The sequence below is a fragment of the Oreochromis niloticus genome, unplaced genomic scaffold (assembly GCF_001858045.2).
Source record: "Oreochromis niloticus isolate F11D_XX unplaced genomic scaffold, O_niloticus_UMD_NMBU tig00007340_pilon, whole genome shotgun sequence".
Lineage (NCBI taxonomy): Eukaryota > Metazoa > Chordata > Actinopteri > Cichliformes > Cichlidae > Oreochromis > Oreochromis niloticus.
This window is the reverse complement of record NW_020328498.1, coordinates 104045-124296: the sequence shown is the minus strand read 5'-3', so window position 1 is coordinate 124296 and position 20252 is coordinate 104045. Positions and strand designations below refer to the sequence as shown.

Below are 20252 nucleotides of genomic sequence, written 5' to 3'. Positions count from 1 at the left end.
ATTTAACATAAACATATAAACGAAGGATGAGTGTGAACAAGTGTGACCTCCATGAAGAGGAAAACAAGACTCACCTCAACCATGAATGTGACGTCAGGATCCCAGCTTGAGCTTTGTGTTAACAGGACTGTGGGCCCTCTGCCAGTAGGAGGCGCTACAAACTGACTGGTGCATTGTTGAAGAGGGAGCAGTCAGAGGTGGGGAAGGGTGGAGTCTGATCATTGGTCCCAGAATTGGTGTTATGGACATTTACGGGTCCTAAATGAACATTTGTCAGGTAACATCATGATCATCACAGGTTTTTATTTCATTTATTGTAAAATGTTCCATAAATATAATAAATATGATCTGCTGTGTAACAAATTACAAGATATAAAATAGCTAATGGCTCAGTGATGAGTTTTAAATGTGGACTTTCTCGTGTCATTTAAAACATATCACTGAGAACTTTGTCGACTTTGCAGCAGAGATCACAAGTTTGATTCCCTCTCAGTATCCAGTAAGGGTCCTGGCTAGGCCCCCCATGCTGAACACCAAGCCCTGGAATCACTGTAAAACCTGACAAGTTAAGTTAACTCAAATGATTTGGGGAAACCGACTGCACCAATTGATTCAAGTTTTATAACTTAAACAGTTTTGGGTTACTTAAGTACTTTATTAGAGTCCCGAGAACCCAAAGCAAATATGATAATGTAACTCAAATGCATTATGTTTATTTACTCATTGTATTTAGTATGTTTTAACTTAAACCATTAAATTTGTTGTACTAAGATGCTGTATTTATTCAAACTTATTTAAAGTGTTTAATGCTCATATTCAAATTAAGTTAAATTAACTTAAATAGTTGTATTTAAACAACTTAATCCAATTGGGGAAACCGATTGCACCAAATGGTTCAAGTACTATTAACACAAAACCAAGCTATTGTTCTTTCCATTCAGTTTTTATTAACTTTAACTGCAGAGAAAATACAGAATGAATACAACCATACTTTCAGTCATAAACTATGACTGCTAAAGCCAAAACACAAGGAGCCAAAGATTTCCATGTAACTAAAATATATTCTTAGAAATAAGCTTAAGATTATACACTATGTGAAGATTTTTTTCAATCACAAACAAAACGTCAAATATGGATTGTCTCCTTATTCTTAGCTTTCTCCACATTGCCTTTTAGAAAGCTAATTACCCTGAACAAATAAAACTATTGAAGCCATTCACAGATAACTGAAAAAGCAGAAATATACTGACCAGTGAAAAACAAACATCATCTACACAAGCTCATTTTTTAGTGTCTGCAATTTTGGTTTTAGTTGCTTTCTCTCATCGTCTAGCTTCAGCAACACTACTTGAATGAACTCAAAAAAGCCAGTACACTTCTCAGGATAGCTCAGATGCAGAGCATAGATTAGCCCAAACAAACACACCAGTGCATCAGTCCATGAGTGATGAGTCATAACAACCTGATCTTCAAGTACTATGAACACTTGGCGTGGTGAGAAAGGAACTCCTCCAGGCACCTCCTCTTCATCGACATCAGCAACCAGAGCAATTGTGGCTTCATAGAACTCAATTTCATCCTAAGATATAATACAGAGTGCACAATTATTCATCTGTAATATCTCTGTTAAAAGCATAAATACAAATGGTCAGGCACCTTTCTTCAGTTTTTCAAATTCTATATATCATAACATGTTTTAAGTTGACAGTGAAGGTTCATTTTTCATTCATCCAGGTAGTCAAATCAAGGATGAAAGAAGATTATAAGTCATTCAACTTCACGTCTTCAGCTTTCAACCCAAGTCCAGATGACTTATAAACTCCTTTCAACCTTTTTTAAATTCCAATGTGCAAATTATTGTAATACCCAAGTACCTTGCATGTTTTGAAAATCTCTGAAGAATCCTCCTTGAGGTACATTGGTAGGCCGGCCAGAGCTGCTGTTCTAGTTGCATAGATATCGTTTTTGTCCTAAAAAAAAAATATAAATAAATAAATAAATAAATAAATGTATATATATATAAACATAACAATGGCAACTGCCAAGCAAGCAGAATAATAATTAGTATTTTTAAATACCTGTTTTCCATATGCCAACAAAAGCTGCTCCATCCTTTCACCGACCCGTCCAGTTTTCCTCTTTTTGTATAGTCCAATCAGCTGAGGAGCATAATCATCCAGTGCAGCATAAAACACATGTGGCAGATTCTGATTGGTGATCCGATGAAATTCAAAGTAGAGCTGAGGAGAATTCCAAAAATATTATAAGCAAAACACAGCATACTATATGAGCAGTAAATGTTATATACGTAGTTGTACTTACCTGTGTCTCATGAAAGAGTGCTGGCCATCTGTCCTTGAGCTCTGATACAGGAGGAGAAGTTGTGACAATCTCTTCACGCCGGAGTGCAAAAGTGCGCATCATATGCTGATGAATGAGAGGGATGTCTCTTTCTGCTGAGGTCTTCTTGAACTCTTCTACCATCTCAAGTCTTCTGGTTTCCAGAGACTCCCTTGTTTCTCCAGAAGGATAAGAAGGAAGGAAGTTGACCTCACCTCTCCTAGGTCTTTTAATGTTGGCCCTTGGTGAAGCTCCATCTGGGTTTGTTCTGCTGTGCTTTCCAGCATTCACAGCAACATCCATGATGCCAGCTTTAGCCAACTTCTTTCTTTGGTTTCCCATTTTATGTCTCAGTCTATTCTTCCACCCTTCCCACCCAGTGTCAGAATTCCTCTCTTTCAGACAGGGATGTTTTCTAACTAAAGCTTCTGCAGCCTTGCCAATTTGTGTTGTACTAGGGTATGCTTTTAGTTTGTAGATTTCTTCCCCCATTGTCTCAAGTATGTTGTGTTTTTGATCTCGTGTCAGTGTAATTACTTTCCCATCTTTATCAAATGCTGCATTACCATCTCTTAATACATGTTCCACTTCATAAGAAAATGGCGGAACAATAAAAACCTCTGGCCATCTACTAATACGCTCTGGTGAATCTATGGTATCAGTGCTATCAGTCTGAAGGATTGTGTCATCAGTGCTCGTTGAAATCCGGTCCAGCTCAACTAACCTGACAACTTTAACAGATGCTATAGCTGGCAGGTCTTCTATTTTAACCAAATTACACAAGGCATTATCAAAATCTGGGTCATGAAACTGAAGCCGAAAGTCAAAAGTAAAATTTAGCCTAGATTTGATCTCATCTATAAGGGCTTGCACACTGTTTGGATGAGATGGCAAAATAAGTTTTTCAGTGTTATCCTTATCAAGGATGACCCTTAGCTTCAATATTCCTGTTGCCTCCATCCGAATTTTTTATTTCTGTAACAGACAGGTTTCACATATTATAGTGGCATTTTAATGCATGTTTGTGTTTACAGTTATTTACAAAATATTAATTGTGCAAAAGTACAAAAACATTTATGTGAATACAAAAAAACTGAATAGATGAATTACCTTTACATTGGTTCACAAATTGGTGGAATCAGCTGATGTCTCAGTTCTGTTTCTTTAGTCAGACACTGGAATGAAATGGTATGTTGTTAGAATGAGTTCATTTGCTATCTTGTAAGCAAAATGCGGCATGTGGTCAGACAGTTGGCACAGAGATTTTACACTGTGACGGAGACCCCTCTGTTGATTCTCTGCTACTTCATATGAACGCAAGTGCTCAACGTAATAAGTGTCATAGTCTTTCAAGAGAAAATAAATGTTTCTGATGAGCAGTACATTAAGAATCTCTTTGAACTTCTTCTTGACATGTGTATCTTTAATGAATTAAATGTACTAAATGTACACATGCAGGTGTTGTAGAGACAGGGTAAGGGTGAAATTGTGGAGTACTGACCATGGTTGAGCTGATAATGCTTCAACAACATGACTTTTATGGCAGTAGAAAAACTACACAACTTGCAATTCCACATTTTGATGCCAAATCGTTTTAAAATCACCTTTACTGGCTGTCTTTAGTGCAGTGCTGGATGATCTCTCGGCATGCTACTGCTCCTTCAATCGTCTGACTGTAATAACACAAAAGCCATGAGAACAGGAAGCTAGCAGAACAGTTTTTTGTTCTTTGATCAGTGGGTTTTGGTCAGTGATTGTTGATCAATGGTCATGGGAATTTGCATAATTATGATTAAGGAACTGACCTCACAGCCCATTGTTCCTTCAGTGGGCTGGTTTCAGTCATTATGCAAATGTACTGTTTATAAGATTGGGGAAACCTGCAGTCAGCTGAGACTGAAGAAGTCACTTGGATGAGTGACGAAACGTTTCTCCCACAAAACGCTACGTCCAGATGAACAGATTCAACTTTTGGAGATTTACTTTCCTGGATGATTGAGAATGCATCAAGACGTTTTAATTTGGTAGTTGTTTTAATTTGTGTTGTTCAGCAACTTGGTCTGCCTAGTGTGTTCTTAAAGTGCTATATAATTAAACGATGATGATGATGGTGATGATTTAACACTCAGAGGAGTGGACCCATATAGACACTCTCTAGTGTTAATCTAACACTGGAGATTTTGCCATTACCCACTGTGGAAAGAAAAAAAAGTTTGATAGAGGATCACACTTCCTTCTTTCAAAATCAATGTCCATCCATTTTTTTCTTCTACTTATCCACCCTTTTCCTGCTGAGAACCATGGCCTCAGATTTGGAGGTGCTGATTCTCATTCCTACCCCTTCACACTCGGCTGCAAACCGTTCCAAGGCGACCTGGAGGCCATCAACCAATGAAGCCAACAGAACCACATCATCTGCAAAAAGCAGAGATGAGATCCTGAGACCACCCAAGTGAAAGCCTTCTGCCACTTAGCTACCCCTAGAAATTCTATCCATAAAAATTATGAACAGAATCGGTGACAAAGGGCAGCCCTGACAGGGCCCATCACCCACCAGGAACGAGTCCAACTTATTGCCGGATATGCAGCCCAAGCTCTTGCAATAGTCGTGTAAGGACTGAATGGCCCATAGCAATGGGCCAGACACCCCATACTCCCGGAGCACCCCCCACAGGACCCCCCGAGGGACACGGTCGAATGCCTTCTCCAAGTTCACAAAACACATCTAGAATGGTTGGGCAAACTCCCATGCGCCCTCAATAATCCTTGAGAGGATAAAGAGCTGATCCAGTGTTCCACGACCAGGATGAAAACCGCATTGTTCCTCCTGTATCTGAGGTTTGACTAAAGCGGGGAAAGCAGTGTTCTACCTGCACTGTGTATAGTGTGGGTGGAGCGCTGCTGACTTTGACTGAGAAAATTGTCGGGTGGTGGAAGGAACATTTCGAGGACCTCCTCAATCCCATTGTCATGTCTTCCATGGCAGAAGCAGAGTCTGGGGACGAAAAGGATGACCCGCCAATCTCTGGGGGGCAAGGTCACTGAGGCAGTTAAACAACTCCTTGGTGGCAGAGCCCCTGGGGACGAGGTCTGCCCCGAGTCCTGAAGGCTATGGATGTTCTTGGGCTGTCCTGGTTGACATGAATCTACAATGTTGCTTGGAGATCAGGCAGGGTACCTCTGGACTGGCAGACCAGGGTGGTGGTTCCCATCTTTGAGAAAGTGGACCACAGGGTGTGTTCCAGCTATAGAGGAGGATCACACTCTTCAGCCTCCCTGGAAAAGGAAAATCCGTCCGTTAGTCAAACCTCAGCTACAGGAGGATCAATGCAGTTTTCATCCTGGTTGTGGAATACTGGACCAGCTCTTTACCCTCTCAAGGATATTAGAGGGTGCATAGGAGTTTACCCAACCAGTCTACATGTATTTTGTGGACTTGGAGAAGGCATTTGACCTGTGTGTCCTGTGGGGTTGCTCTGGGAGTATGGGGTGTCAGGCCCATTGCTACAGGTCATTTGATCCTTATACAACCGTTGCAAGAGCGTATCCGCATATCCGGCAATAAGTCGAACTCATTCCTGGTGGGTGATGGGCCCTGCCAGGGCCGCCCTTTGTCACCAATCCCGTTCATAATTTTATTGACAGCATTTCTAGGCCTAGAAAAGTGGCGGAAGGCTTTCACTTGGGTGGTCTCAGGATCTCATCTCTGCTTTTTGCAGATGATGTGGTTCTTCATCAGGTGATGGCCTCCAGGTCGCCTTGGAACGTATTTGCAGTCAAGTGTGAAGCAGTGGGAATGAGAATCAGCACCACCAAATCTGAGGCCATGGTCCTCAGCCAGAAAAGGGTGGAGTGCTCACTCCAGGTCAGGGACGAGTCTCTGCCCCAAGTGGAGGCGTTTAAGTATCTCGGGGTCTTGTTCACGAGTGATGGGAGAAGGGAGCGGGAGATCGACAGACGGATTGGTGCAGCGGCTGCAGCGATGCGGACGCTGTACCGGTCTGTTGTGGTGAAGAGAGAGCTGAGTGTAAAAGCGAAGTTCTCAATTTACTGGTCAATCTACGTCCCTACCCTCACCTATGGTCATGAGCTGTGGGTAGTGACCGAAAAAATGAGATCGCGGATATAAGTGGCGGAAATGGGCTTCCTCCGAAGGGTGGCTGGCCTCTCCCTTAGAGATAGGATAGGGTAAGAAGTTCAGTCATCTGGGAGGGGCTCAGAGTAGAGCCGCTGCTCCTCCACATTGAAAGTAGCCAGTTGAGGTGGTTCGGGCATCTGACAAGGATGCCTCCTGGGTGAGGTGTTCCGGGTTCTGGGAGGAGGCCCCGGGGCAGACCCAGGTCACGCTGGAGAGATTATATCTTTTGGCTGGCCTGGGAACACCTTGGTGTTCCCCTGGATAAACTGGAGGAGGTGGCTAGGGAGGAAGGTCTGGGCTTCTCTGCTTAGGCTGCTGCCCCCACGACCCGGCCCCGGAGAAGCGGAAGAAGATGGATGGATGGATGCATGACTGGGTGGATGGATGGATGGAGGTTTTGCACTGTGCCTCCTGTGTGTTCCACGAGTCACGCTGAGTAACTTTGTTTTCTTGTCTACATTCATGTCTTCCCAGTCAGTCGTGCCTCCATGTCACAGTTTGTCGCTCGTATCTGTGTTCCATGTTTGCTCTTTTTTCCCTGTCAGCCGTATCCCCTTGTTAAGTTTGCGTTTCAATGTTCTGCCTCCTGTTTTACTTTGACAGTCTGTGTCCTATTTCAGTGTATTCCACTTTATTTCCTTTGTCAGATATGTCAGATTATGATTATGTCAGATTAGTCCCAGCTCTGCTTCCCTCCTGTTTCCCATTCCCTCGTTACTCCCTGGTGTATTTAAGTGTGTTTTCCTCTGTCCGTTGTCGCGTCATACCCTCATCGTGCTGTGTTTCTCCCTTTCTGTTCCTGATGACATTCTAGTATTCAGTACCTGTTTTATGTTTCTGTCACAGTCCTGGGTCGGTTCGACCCAGCATTTTGAGTTTCTTATGTTTTGGTTTATTTTTGCATTATGGATTAGTTCTTATTCTCGGGTGATGCTGTTTTGATTGTGATTGTATTCTGTTTCTTTAGCTATCTGGTGATGATGATGACGATGATGATGATGATTATTTCTGGTTTAGGTTTCGTTATCTTGCCCTCATGTTTAGTTTAGGTTGCCTGTGCTTAGTCTTCTCTGTCTGTCCCTCTGTCTGTCCATGATGTCTTTATGCCTGCTTATGAGTCTGCGTCTGTGTCTCTGTCTGTCGTGTGCTTCCTGTTTTATTTTGTAGGTCTGTGTCCTATGTCAGTGCGTTCAGCTTTGTGCTCTCCCTGTCTCGTCAGTGTAATCAGCGTCATTCGTGTCTCCCAGCTGTTTCCTCTTCGCTCCGTTCACCTCTTGTATTTAAGATAAGATAAGATAACCTTTATTAGTCCCACATGTGGGAAATTTGTTTTGTCACAGCAGGAAGTGGACAGTGCAAAAGTTATGAAGCAAAAATTAGAATAAAATAAAATAAGAATAAATACAGTACACAACTGTACAGAATAGAATAAAATAAAATACTACATACAGTAGAATAAAATAGAATAAAATATACAATAAGATAAAAATAGAATACAAATGCTATATACAACTGAGTAAAAATACAATGATGCCAGAAAGATTATTGCACATGTGTGTGTTTAATCAGTTAAAGTCTTTGTTGTAGAGTCTGACAGCAGTGGGGAGGAAAGACCTGCGAAATCTCTCCGTCCCGCACCGTGGGTGCCGCAGTCTCCCACTGAAGGAGCTGCTCAGTGCTGTCACAGTCTCATGCATGGGGTGGGAGATGTTGTCCAACAGGGATGACAGCTTAGCCGCCATTCTCCTGTCACTCACCACCTCCACTGGGTCCAGAGGGCATCCTAGAACAGAGCTGGCCCTTTGGATCAGCCTGTTCAGTCTCTTCCTGTCCCCAGCAGAGATGCTGCCCCCCCAGCAGACCACACCGTAAAAGATGGCTGAGGCCACCACAGAGTCATAGAAGGTCTTCAGGAGTGGGCCCTCCACTCCAAACAACCTGAGCCTCCACAGCAGGTACAGCCTGCTCTGCCCTTTCCTGTAGAGGGCGTCTGAATTATGAGTCCAGTCCAGTTTGTTGTTCAGATGAACACCAAGGTACCTGTAGCTGTCCACAGCCTCGATGTCCATACCTTGGATGTTCAGTGGTTGCAGTGGAGGATGTTTGTGCCTGCGGAAGTCTACCACCAGCTCCTTGGTTTTACTGGCATTGATCTGGAGGTAGTTCAGCTGGCACCAGTCCACAAAGTCCTGAGTCAGTCCTCTGCACTCCTTGTCGTCCCCATCAGTGATGAGGCCGACTATTGCAGAGTCATCAGAGAACTTCTGCAGGAAGCACTGGGTGGAGTTGTGGGAGAAGTCTGCAGTGTAGATGGTGAAGAGGAACGGAGCCAGAACCGTTCCCTGTGGGGCCCCCGTACTGCAGACGACCCTGTCCGACACACAGCCCTGAGTCCTCACATACTGTGGTCGGTCGGTGAGGTAGTCCAAAATCCAGGTAGTGAGGTGATGGTCCACTCCAGAGTTCTCCAGCTTGTCCTTCAGAACCGAGGGAAGAATGGTGTTGAAGGCACTGGAGAAATCAAAGAACATGATTCTCACAGTGCTCCCAGCGGTCTCCAGGTGAGCGAGGGAACGATGTAGGAGGTGAATGACGGCATCATCCGCTCCAATGCCAGGCTGGTAGGCAAACTGAAGTGGGTCCAGTGATGAGCTCACAAGGCGCCGAAGCTGAGCCAGGACCAACCGCTCCAGGGTCTTCATCAGGTGGGATGTCAGAGCCACCGGCCTGTAGCTGTTGAGGTCCTTGGGGCGTGAAGTCTTTGGCACTGGAACAACACAGGATGTTTTCCAGAGCTGTGGGACTCTTCCCAGCCTCAGGCTCAGGTTGAAGAGGTGCTCCATCACCCCGCACAGTTGGTCCGCGCAGGACCTGACGACCCTCGAGCTGATGCCATCTGGACCCGCTGCCTTCTTGGCTTTAATCCTCCTCAGTTCCCTCCTAACCTGGGTGGTTGAGAGAGACAGGCTGGAGCCTTGTGTTGAGTGTGTATTGGATGCTGTTGTTGGGGTGGGGAGGAGTGAGCAGGGTGAATAGAGGAGGTGTGAAGTGTCTGAGGTGGAACAGCAGCAGTGGGGGTGGGTGAGTCTGCAGCCGATGTTGGAGACTGCCTCATGGCTGAATCAAATCTGTTGAAGAAATGATTCAGTTCATTTGCCCACCTCACATCCCTCCCAGGCAGAGCGTTCTGATGTTTGTGGCCTGAGATGGTTCTGAGGCCTCTCCAGACTTCACCAACGTTGTTTTGCTGAAGCTGGTTCTCCATCTTTTGCCTGTAGCTATCCTTCCCATTCCTTATCAGTCCCCTCAACTCTCTCTGCACCCTTTTCACCTCCTCTTTGTGTTTGGATTTGAAGGCCCTCCTCTTCTGCTTGAGGACAGCTTTAATTTCTGGAGTAATCCAAGGTTTATTGTTGGAGAAACACCGTACAGTCCTGGTAGGTACGGTGTTAGCCACACAGAAATTAATATAGTCAGTAATGCATGTAGTAAAGCTGTCGATGTCCTCTCCGTGGTCGTCACAGATCACCTTCCACACAGTGGACTCAAAACAATCCTTAAGAGCCTCCTCGCTCTCCTTCGACCATCTCTGTACTGTGCGGGTGGCTGGTGGCTCCCTGCGCACTAAGGGCTCATACACAGGGACAAGGTGCACCAGGTTATGATCAGATCTACCCAGGGGAGGGAGAGGTGATGAACTGTATGCCTCTTCTGCATTGGCATACAGTAAGTCCAGTGTTTTATTGTCTCTGGTTGGGCAGGTCACATACTGGGTGAAGGTGGGGCAATGTGCAGTCCAGTGAGGCATGATTGAAGTCCCCTGATATTATGAGAAGGGCTCTCTGAGATTGTGTTTGCAGTCTGCTGACCACTGAGTGGAGAGAGTCACAGGCTGCATCCGCGTTGGCCGAGGGGGGGGACATACGCTGTTATCGCGATAACATGCGAGAATTCCCAGGGCAGGTAGTACGGACGCATGCTAACGGCTAACAGCTCAATGTCTCTGCTGCAGAGTTGTTCTTTCACAGTGATGTGCCCAGGGTTACACCATCTGTCATTCACAAACACTGTCAGTCCCCCTCCTTTCCTCTTAGCGCTCTCTCTCGTCCTGTCCGCTCGCAGCATCTGGAATCCCGGTAGTGTCACGCTCGTGTCCGGAGTTAGCGGTGTTAGCCACGACTCCGTTAGCATCATGATGCTACATTGCCGGTACTCCCTCTGTGACCAGGTTAGCGACGTGAGCTCATCCATCTTATTGGGCAAAGATCTTACATTTCCAATAATTACAGAAGGAAGAGATGGTCGATAACGTCTCCTTCTCGGGCGACGGCGCTCCTTCCCAGCACGACACCCCCGTCTTTTCCTCCTCAGCTCGCTGGGAATGTCGGGTCTGTCCACCGGCAGTACAGCTGTGGGACGCAGCGCTAACAGCTGATCCTTACTGTAAACAAAGGATCCCTGCTCTGGGTCCCCAGACACGGGTGAAAAAAGTAGAAAAAAACTAAGAAAAACGACCAGAACTAGCACAAAACGGTAGAACATGGTTGCAGAGACTAATTACTAATACGTCAGTTATAAAAAATTACGAGAAGAAAAAGATAACAAAGAAAGAAACTCAGAATGAGCAGAGCTGCTGTAACAGGCTGCCGCACACGGGGGGCGCCAGAAGTAGTGTCTGTGTCTTCCCCTACTCTGTGTCGCGTCGTTAACGTCTGTTCACCCTCGCTTCCTCTGTGTGATCTGTTCATCAGCCTGTCAACCTGCCTAGTTATTCTGTTTCCCCAGTTTAGTTAGTGTTTTCCTGTTCTGCTTCTTACCAGCAATAAAGCTGTGTATTTTGAGTTACTTCTGCCTCCGTGAGTCCTGCATTTTGGGTCCTCTCTTCCTGCCTGCCTACACACAGACATGACAGTTTCTTATTTTCTAGTGTCCAGTTTCTAGTTTTCATGTTTGCGGTTTTGGTTAATTTTTTTGTGACATTTATTCTTTATGGAAAGTCTTCCCAGCAATAAAAGCTACTGCTTTAAGTTTCATTCTGTGTACGAGTTCTACATTTGGGTCCTACATCCTGCCTGCCACACAGAGTAACCATGACAACATTAACTTCAAAATTAACAAAAGTAGTAAAACTAATTATTGAGTCCATAAAACCACAAAGAAAGATCAGATGAATGTTTTTCCTCGTTGACTGCTGTACAACTGGGAAGTTTTTTGCAACCTGAGGCATCGCCCCCTGCTGGCTATTAGAAAAGCTGCAGGTCTGGGGCACTTCCACATTGGCTCTATTTTTCACAGTGGGACATCCGTTTTTTTATATAGTCAGTGTTTATTTCTGGTTTTCTGTTTTTGTTTTCTCAAAACCTTCAGAGCACTGAACTTAAACCATGCAGTTTGTCCTGCATGTTGAAAGGCCGCAGAATGACCAAATGAGGAAGAAAACATTTTTTTTTTAATATTTGACCTGATGGTGGCAGTAATAGAAACATTGTCACATCATCATCTCTATGACACTCAATGACAGTTTAACAGTTTCTCTAAAATGCAAAATAAATAAGTGTGAATGTGTTTGTGAAGACTTTTATCTCCAAGAACTCATTTTTTGTTGAAAAGAGAAAAATGCATTTATTCTTGTCTTAAGTGTTTTCATAGTTTTTGTCAGGCTTTACAAATATAAAGAAAAAGAAATGCTCCAGTCAGCACAGCAGAGGTTTTGTGGGTTTGTGTTTCTTTGTTGCTTCTGAAAAGTTTCTTCCGTTCTGAAAGCAGGAAGAAGACCGGCCAAAAGTGACATCAGTGTCAGGACAGGATATCATTGTATCTGCCAGAGTTAGCAGTGCACAACGGTCAGAGTACAGTTTAAACTCCTGCTCAGCGTCTCAGTCAGGAGATGGATATCTATACTATGTGTATCTACGAGTGTGCAGACTTTGATCACACTGGAATTCAAACACAAGGAGGAGGTAAGTCATCTGTAATAATATGTTTACTTCCAGTTTGTTACAGTCAGCTTTTAATCCCAATGAACTGCAGCCCATCAAACATCTCCAAGTGTTTTTTTTAATCAAACTTTTTACCTGATTTGTTTTCTTTTGTAACATAATTTCTTTATATTGACTTTTTATACCAATAGCACTGAATAGCAAACACATTTGGACACTTTAGAATATAAATTAGAATAAAATAGCTCTTTGTTGTCATTGTACAGGTACAACAGAGAATAGGTTACAAAGGAGTATAGAGTCCACAGTTACTCAGACCATGGCTCAGATTGGTGAGCAGGGGTGGGTAGTGATTGTTAACAGTCCGAATGACCCAGAGAAAGAAGCTGTTAGTGAGTCTGCAGGTGTGGGACCTGACTGACCTGAGGTACCGACAAGATGGCAGCAGGTCAAACAGGTGGTGGGCAGTATGCAAGGGGTCACCTGTGGGCAGGGCAATCACCCTCTGAGCAGCCTTCCTGTTCTCCGCTGTGGCCCCTGGATAGCAAACACTCAGGCAGGAGGCGAGCACACTCTCCACTGAGGAGCGCTGGAAGGCCAGCAGAAGCTTCTGGTCCTGGTTAAGAACTCCCAGTGCAGCCACTGCTGGGCCTTCTTTACCACAGTGTTGATGTTGTAAGATAAGTGATGATATAGAACTAAATCAGGTGATTTAGGGCCCAAGTTCTGGTATTTCTAATTTTGAAATTAGTATTTGAACCTCTGCTAACAACCTCAGAGGAAGATTAAAATATATTCTGAAGGACATTCAGCTCAATTAATGAGAATCCAGCAAAGGGAGGAAGGCTTTGGACAACACTGCTGCTTTCAGGGATGTTTGGACAATGTTTGGATCCTTTAATCAAATACTATCTGCCTGTTTCTGAGCTCTGTGTCCTCAGGCAAAAGTGGTTTCAAAACAAAGAAGTCTTCTTTAACAAATCTCCAAAAGTTGATTCAGTTGGTTCATCTGGACGTAGCTCATCTAAGTCAGTCTCAAGACTGAAGAAGTCACTTGGATGAGCGACGAAACGTTTCTCCCACTGAAAACGCTACGTCCAGATGAACAGAATCAACTTTTGGAGATTTACTTACCTGGATGATTGAGAATGCATCAAGACCTTCTTTAACAAGCCACAGTTTCTTCTTTATTGCTCTTTTTTCAAAGAAAAAACCAATGTTATGCATTAAGTAATGAAATGTAAAACATCTTTCATAGCTAAAGAAAACAGTTTGTATATGATAAACACAATACTATTAAAAATGTATTCTTCAATAAAATATGAAGTCATAAATAACCCCACTGTTTCTTTAGTCAGTTAAAGTCTTGGATAAATAGTTTGGTTGATTGAGGGTTAATCACAATGCAGATATATTTTAGTATTTTGTGAGGTTGAGCTCATCCAACCACAACCACAGGTCTATTAAAGGCAGAGTGACAGGAAATGACCACAAACCAACATCTGCACTGTTTTCTAACAGGACCAAAGACTAAGAGTCCTCCTTCAGTCCAGAAGGGCTCTTTCAGATGTGCTACACTGGGTCTAGCAGTGCTGTGCCTCCTGATGTTAGCTGGGATCATCATCCTCTCCATACGCTGTAAGATAAGATATCTGCACCACTCTTATAAGTCACTTTTATCTTATCCTCCCCTTGAAATATATTTTCACGACCGCCTTGTTCATCCTTGGATACATCAGCCACACCCCTATAAAGTACCTACACTCAGTTCCATATTCTAGCCTTTCCTCCAAAAACACCTCCACCCTCTTTCACGATCACAGTTTCAACCCACAAACTGCTGACCAACAGCATCAGTGTAGGAATCTTATTGATTATCTACATGTTTGATTTGGCATTTTACCCCAGATGCCCTTCCTGACACAACCCTCCCCATTTAAACCTGTTTGTTGCTGACATTAGGATAACACTGGTGTGAGGGACACCCTTGGCTGGGTGTTGTTGTTAATATGTGTTGTATTTATTGATCAGCTCAAATGCAGGTGTTACATTTAAGTGAGTCAAGAAACAACTCACATATTATTTAAATGAATTGAAACTAAAGAAACAAACCAAATGACAGCAGCTGACCTCTCAAACTGACATAAACAGGAGAAACTGTTCACAGTCAAAGGCAGCTCAGCCCTACAAACTCCTTCAGAGTGAAACAGGAAACACACAGTGAGAGCTGCACAGGTGTGGCAGGTTGGAACAGAAAAACACAGCAGTTACACAAAATGACACAAATATGATGACAGTCATAACAACAGGTCAAAGTTCAGTCTGTTACTGTATCATAGACACTTATGCTGTGTGTGCTATATGAGATGCTGCAGTCAGTCAGTGTGAGTCTTCAGCAGTGTTGGGTAAGTTACTTTAAATTAGTAACTTAGTTACATTACTAGTTTCTTCTCTAAAAAAGTAACTCAGTTACTTCAAGTTACTCGTTACTTTCAAAGTAACTAGTTACTAGGGAAAGTAACTTTGGTTTTACTCAGAATTCTCTTGTTAATGTGTTGCTTCCGTAACTGGATACCCAGCCAGATTGTCAGTCTTCTAGCTTGCTTACTTGCCACAAGTGTACTGTGCCACCTACCAATAGAAAGGAAAAAATAATGCGCACATTTCCACGAGAGAAATCCCACGCCTGGACCGTCGTTGACCGCCGCCATGATTCTAGCCTGCTTTTTACATCCAACACAAAAACTGCAGTCGTGGTGCTTTTGATTGTACTCAGAACTTGGAAATTCTGCCTTCTGAATAGGAAGATGTAGGTAACACCAGACTGCAGATGAGCTGCATACAGAGCTGGACTGGGACAAAAAAAATCGTCCCGGGCATTTTGACTAGAGACCGGCCCACCATTATAGGAAAAATCATAAAGCCTTTGAATGAAAATAAACACTGTTGTGACAGTGATGTACACTGTTCTGATGGTATATATGTATCAATCTATCAATTGTTTGTTGTAAGACTCAGATAATTATTTTTTTAAAAGCGAGACATTTTAAATGAGAATAATAAAGAAAAGTATTTCCTTTCCCCCCCTTTCCCTGTTAATGCCCTACCTGGCCCCCTGGCAACACTTTGCTAGACCCGCCCCTGCACAGTTACCAGCTGTCAGCTACGTAGAAAAGGATGCTGGTGTTATTTGTCTCTCAGAAACAGTTCATAACTTCCCTTCAACTCATCCATGTCACCTAAAAGGTAAACCTGTTTCTACATCACCTGTTCAGCTCTGATGATTCAGTAAGGACATCTCCTGGTTTCATCTGCATGTTTCCCTCTCACCAGATAACCAAACCGATATCATGACCAGCAGCTTTACAGCTGTGGCTCCAGCAAACATCAGCTGATACTAGAAATTATTATTAAATAAATTCTAACAACAGCTGATCAAGCTTAAACGTGCTGCTGTTGTTTAACGCGACATCCGCTGGTTTCCTCTTTCTGGCGCAAAGTGGGCGATAAATAAACAAGAGAGAAAAGCCGATCAGCTGATCATTGATCAGTTTCGTGATTGAAGTAGAAACAGGAGAGAATGAGAGAAGAAGAGGCAGCTGTGCAGCTTCAGCTTTGTGTCTTTTTCATTGTAGCTGAAGTCCGGGACAAACTGTGTTCCTTTTCACCTCAGTACGAAACGCGTAATATTTTCTCTGAATACGAGACGATTCTGTTTTTTACGGGACGGTTGGCAACTCTAATAATTAACCGTATGAACAGAATAAAGTTCAACATCAGTAACATAGCACCCACACAGCTGTATAGAAACTCCGTCATGCTAGCTAGCACACAGTACGAAAATGTCAGCATACCGAAAATAAACTCCACCTAAACTTGGTTTATATCTGACTCCGATAGACTGCAGGTCATAACTTCTTACCTGAAGTTCAGTTCACCTGACACGCGGACCGGCGGCCGCTTCGGGTCTCTCCTCTTGCCTCCCTTTTCCTTCATCCACCTGCTGGCTTCCACCACTTGCTAATGTTACTGAATCTGTGGAAGCTCCGCGATATCCACCACACGAAGTAACGAGTAACGAGCCTATCTAAATCCCAGTAACGAGTAACGCGTTCCTGGTTTTGGCATAATAACTAGTTACCGTGCTCGTTACCACAATAATAACGTAGTTACTGTAACGCGTTACTTAATAACGCGTTAGTCCCAACACTGGTCTTCAGCAGTCTGAGGTACAAAGATGGGATCTTGGCTGCAAATGAATGTATGACTGATACTGAATCCCAGCAGCCAACAAACATGCAGCTTCACAACCAGAACGTGTCCTTCTGCCACAGCAGATACAGGAAGTACCTGATCACATGGAAACACCTTTGATATGAGGAAGTGTTGGTTCCCACGGCAGCTTGTCTGTTCTTTCAAAAACCTAAAGATAACATCTCTGACTGCATTTCTAACACCTTCTTCCACCACACTGAGAACAATTATTTTGAATCTTGTCAGTGGTTTTTGTTCACAGTTGATACGTATTTAGCTCATCAGATTTCCTGTAGTTCTAACAGCTCCACCCACAGGACATGTTAAAGAACAATGGCTGCACAAGTTTCTGACTCTTATTGATATATTTGACAAAGCAGAGGAAGAAGATTATTTCTGTTTTCATCTCTTACTGAGCTTTTCTTAATTTTCTGATGTTGCTGTGATTCCTGTTTTAATATTTCATCTGTTTTCAGTCAGACCAACATCATTTCATGCTGAAAGTAGTTTTATGTCTTCTTCTTTCGTTTTGCAGCTGTTGTCTCAGACGCATATATATAACTAATATCGCATGTTTGATTTTTCAGATGAGTTTAAACGATTGGCTGATGAATATTTGATATCGCACTAAAACTTCCTGCCTGAGTGACATTTAAGAGTTTATCATTTTCAGCTGTTTCCATCAGAGGAGAAACATCCACATGTAAATTACAAACACAGTGAGCACAAAAGTGTGATTGTGATTTTCAGTCATTGTTGTGATATTGTTGTGTTTTACGGTTGTAGATTTGATGTTTTCAGTCTGTGTCTTGTTAAATTTCTAAACACATATTTTAGTCACTTCGATAAAACAGCAGCTGCAGAACCGAAACAACTGCAGTCTCCAGGCTAATTGTCCAGGTAAGAAATATTTAAAAACGAATAAGTAAAAACATGTTTACCAAAATTCCATCTTCATAGTTCTTTGACTGTTTCATCAATTGTTTGTCAGTATGAGGCCAACAACAGTCAGTTGCAGCAGCTACAGATCAGTTATGATGTGATTATTATCTAAAAATACAAACAGCTGCAGGATGAAGAAAGTTATCTGAAGGACACAGTAGTAGGTTAGAAATGTTAAACAAATGTTAAAAACATCAGATTTACACACTGATCAGCTGACTGAATCATTTTTAATTGTAAATGTCTTTTGTTGAGTTCAAATGAATTTAAATCATATTGGGGGAAAAGGAGAATATAACTATAATTAATAATAAATGGAGATTACAGATCTTTTCAGTTTAATACTCTTATTAATGTGATACAACATGACACAAAGTCTGTCTTTAAAACATGTGTTTGACTTTAAGAGAAGTGTCCTGATCGATGGACGAGATTTGGAAGCAGCTGTTACTTTAAATCCACTGAGAGGAAAACTTGGTCTGACAGCAGGAGAGACTGTCAGGATAAAGGAGCTGATCTGGTGATGATAAACAGCAAAGAGGAACAGGTGGGTGTGTTTGTTCATGTCTGTGTGATCTTTGATGGAGCTGACAGTCATCTGTTAGTTGTGTTTTTGACCTGCTGTCAGTCTGTGACCTGCTTCCTGTCTCCACTCTGATGGATTTATCTGTTGGGTTATTTATTCTTTGTTTCCATATTGAGAGTTTATGTTTTCATTGATTCTTTGGCTCTTTCTGATTTCTGCACAATGGAAGAACTGAAAAGTTTCATCACATTTATTCTTCCTTCAGACAGATTCACAAGATGATGTTACGACAACAGAAGTGCTGAATTATGACTGGAGACAATATTTGTGTCTCTTCTCAAACAGGAATTTATCAATGAACTGAACATGAGAGGAGAGTCCTGGATTGGTCTGGAACGCTATTCTCAGAAACATGAATGGAAATGGGTGGATGGATCACTGCTGACAGAAATGTGAGCTTTTTATATTACAATGCTGTCAGAGTTTTTACTTGAAGTTATCAGAACCATACGATAGATCAGCAATACATGAGTTGAGATATTTTTTAACAGCCCACAAACTGAATGTAAAGAAAAGCAGAATTAATTTAGTCCAGTTTAATATCATATTTGATCTCTCTGACAGGTTCTGGGCACCAGGAAAGCAGAGTGACAGTTTGGTTTACTATGCAGCTTGTTGTGACAGTGATGGGAGATGGACACAGTCATATGATCCTGAATCAAAGACCTTCATCTGTGAGAAATGAGTTTGGTGCTTTGATGTAAATGTTTGAATAATCCAACCAAAGACACCTCACTATGAAATGTCCTGCATGAGCCTCAGACTCAGCTCACAGTTGTTACTTGTTCATTCTGCATCATATATTGATTACATATATTGTCCCTCTGTGCTCTGTGCTGTACAGTAAGGTTGGAAGTCATCCACACAAAAACTTGAAGTACTTCATTACTCTGTAGTTCCAGCAAATTGTTCTAATAAAAGTCAAAGTGCAGCTTGTCTTTACTTTGGTTTACTTGGTTTATTCATCAGTCTGTTGGTCCTAAAACTTCAGTAAACGTCTTGTTTCTAAAAGTGCAGCAAAAAATATGTTTGATTAATAAGAATTATAAAGATTCTGATCAGCTGGAATATCAAAAGGACATTTTTATACCTTCTGTATATGTGAAAGTGACAGAAAGACATTAAATGTTAATTGTGTTATGTGAGTCATATATATATTTAGTTTTGCATTTTATATGGAAGTTGTATTTTGATTTGCAAAAACAAATATTTCATATAAGGCTTTAAGTGTTGATGACTTTAATTACACATAAAATAACTTATTCAGTAACTTATTGTTTAAATTGTAAAAGAAAGAAAACAGCTTCAGAGCTCTAAGTGTCGCTTTATTAAAGGTACAACATTTAACTTGGAAACACTTTAAAATATTTCAAAACTAAAAACATCAACAGAATATGAAGAAAATATCTCTGACGTCATGTTCAACACATTTATATATGAACTGAAGTGAGCATCCTCTAAGCAGCTAATGCAGCCTGTACACTCATGTAATACCACTTTGTACCACAGGATGGTACAGTGAGTCAGCATCTAGTCTGTTTGTATAGTTGTTTTTGCACTACAGCATCAGGGGTCCGTTCTTCGTACCTCGCTAAGTAAGTTAGCCGGATTTGATTGTTGACGATTTTGCGTGATCTTGGATCATTCGGTTCTCCGAAGCTCATCCGGGACTTGCTGTCATAGCAACAGATCCGTAAGCGTAAACCTGCTCGGGAGCAGGCTTACTTTATGTAAACAGGATTAGATCGCGGCCACTCAGGTATGTCCGCTTCATTTATACGAAAGCAACAGCGATATTTCTCCACTGTTTCTCCATAAATAAATATTATCAATGTAACTAAAGATAATGCAGTATTTGATTCCTTTATTGATTTCATACAGATACATACAGGTCATTTCCTAAAAAAAGGGAAATGTACTATTAATCATTCTATTACATGTATTTGATTATTTCAGATGTAATTCATATTTTAGAGTAGTAATAGTAAAACACTTCGTGTAATCAAGATGAGAGACCACGGCTATAAAAGCGAAGGTGGATTTGGGAAGTCTG

At 42.3% G+C, this 20252-nt stretch overlaps 1 protein-coding gene and 2 long non-coding RNA genes across 3 annotated transcripts; 1 reads left to right on the top strand and 2 right to left on the bottom strand.

The window, feature by feature from the left end:
• Positions 1–927: 927 nt before the first annotated feature.
• LOC109199997 (uncharacterized) lies at positions 928–2900 on the bottom strand. Its single transcript, XM_019355370.2, has 4 exons — positions 2323–2900; positions 2079–2240; positions 1875–1970; positions 928–1579 (listed from the first exon to the last, which is right to left on the bottom strand). The coding sequence occupies exons 1-4, from the start codon at positions 2830–2832 to the stop codon at positions 1271–1273; spliced, it is 1077 nt and encodes a 358-aa protein (XP_019210915.1). The 5' UTR covers positions 2833–2900; the 3' UTR covers positions 928–1270.
• Positions 2901–3451: 551 nt separating this feature from the next.
• Positions 3452–4041, bottom strand: LOC109199996 (uncharacterized). Its single transcript, XR_002060227.2, has 2 exons — positions 3945–4041; positions 3452–3515 (listed from the first exon to the last, which is right to left on the bottom strand). It is a non-coding gene; the product is annotated as an uncharacterized LOC109199996 (long non-coding RNA).
• A 13926-nt stretch (positions 4042–17967) lies between these two features.
• On the top strand, positions 17968–19141 carry LOC109199994 (uncharacterized). The gene is made up of 3 exons (XR_002060225.2): positions 17968–18160; positions 18485–18591; positions 18764–19141. It is a non-coding gene; the product is annotated as an uncharacterized LOC109199994 (long non-coding RNA).
• The last annotated feature ends 1111 nt before the right edge of the window (positions 19142–20252 follow it).

What these genes read in the sequence shown, in the direction of transcription:
- LOC109199997 (XM_019355370.2), bottom strand. Translation starts at nt 2,832, where the DNA reads ATGGGGGAAGAAATCTACAAACTAAAAGCATACCCTAGTACAACACAA. An exon ending in CACTCTTTCATGAGACACAG is followed by an intron (nt 2,241 to 2,322) that starts GTAAGTACAACT and finishes AATTCTCCTCAG; the next exon opens with CTCTACTTTGAATTTCATCG. An exon ending in AGATTTTCAAAACATGCAAG is followed by an intron (nt 1,580 to 1,874) that starts GTACTTGGGTAT and finishes ATTATATCTTAG; the next exon opens with GATGAAATTGAGTTCTATGA.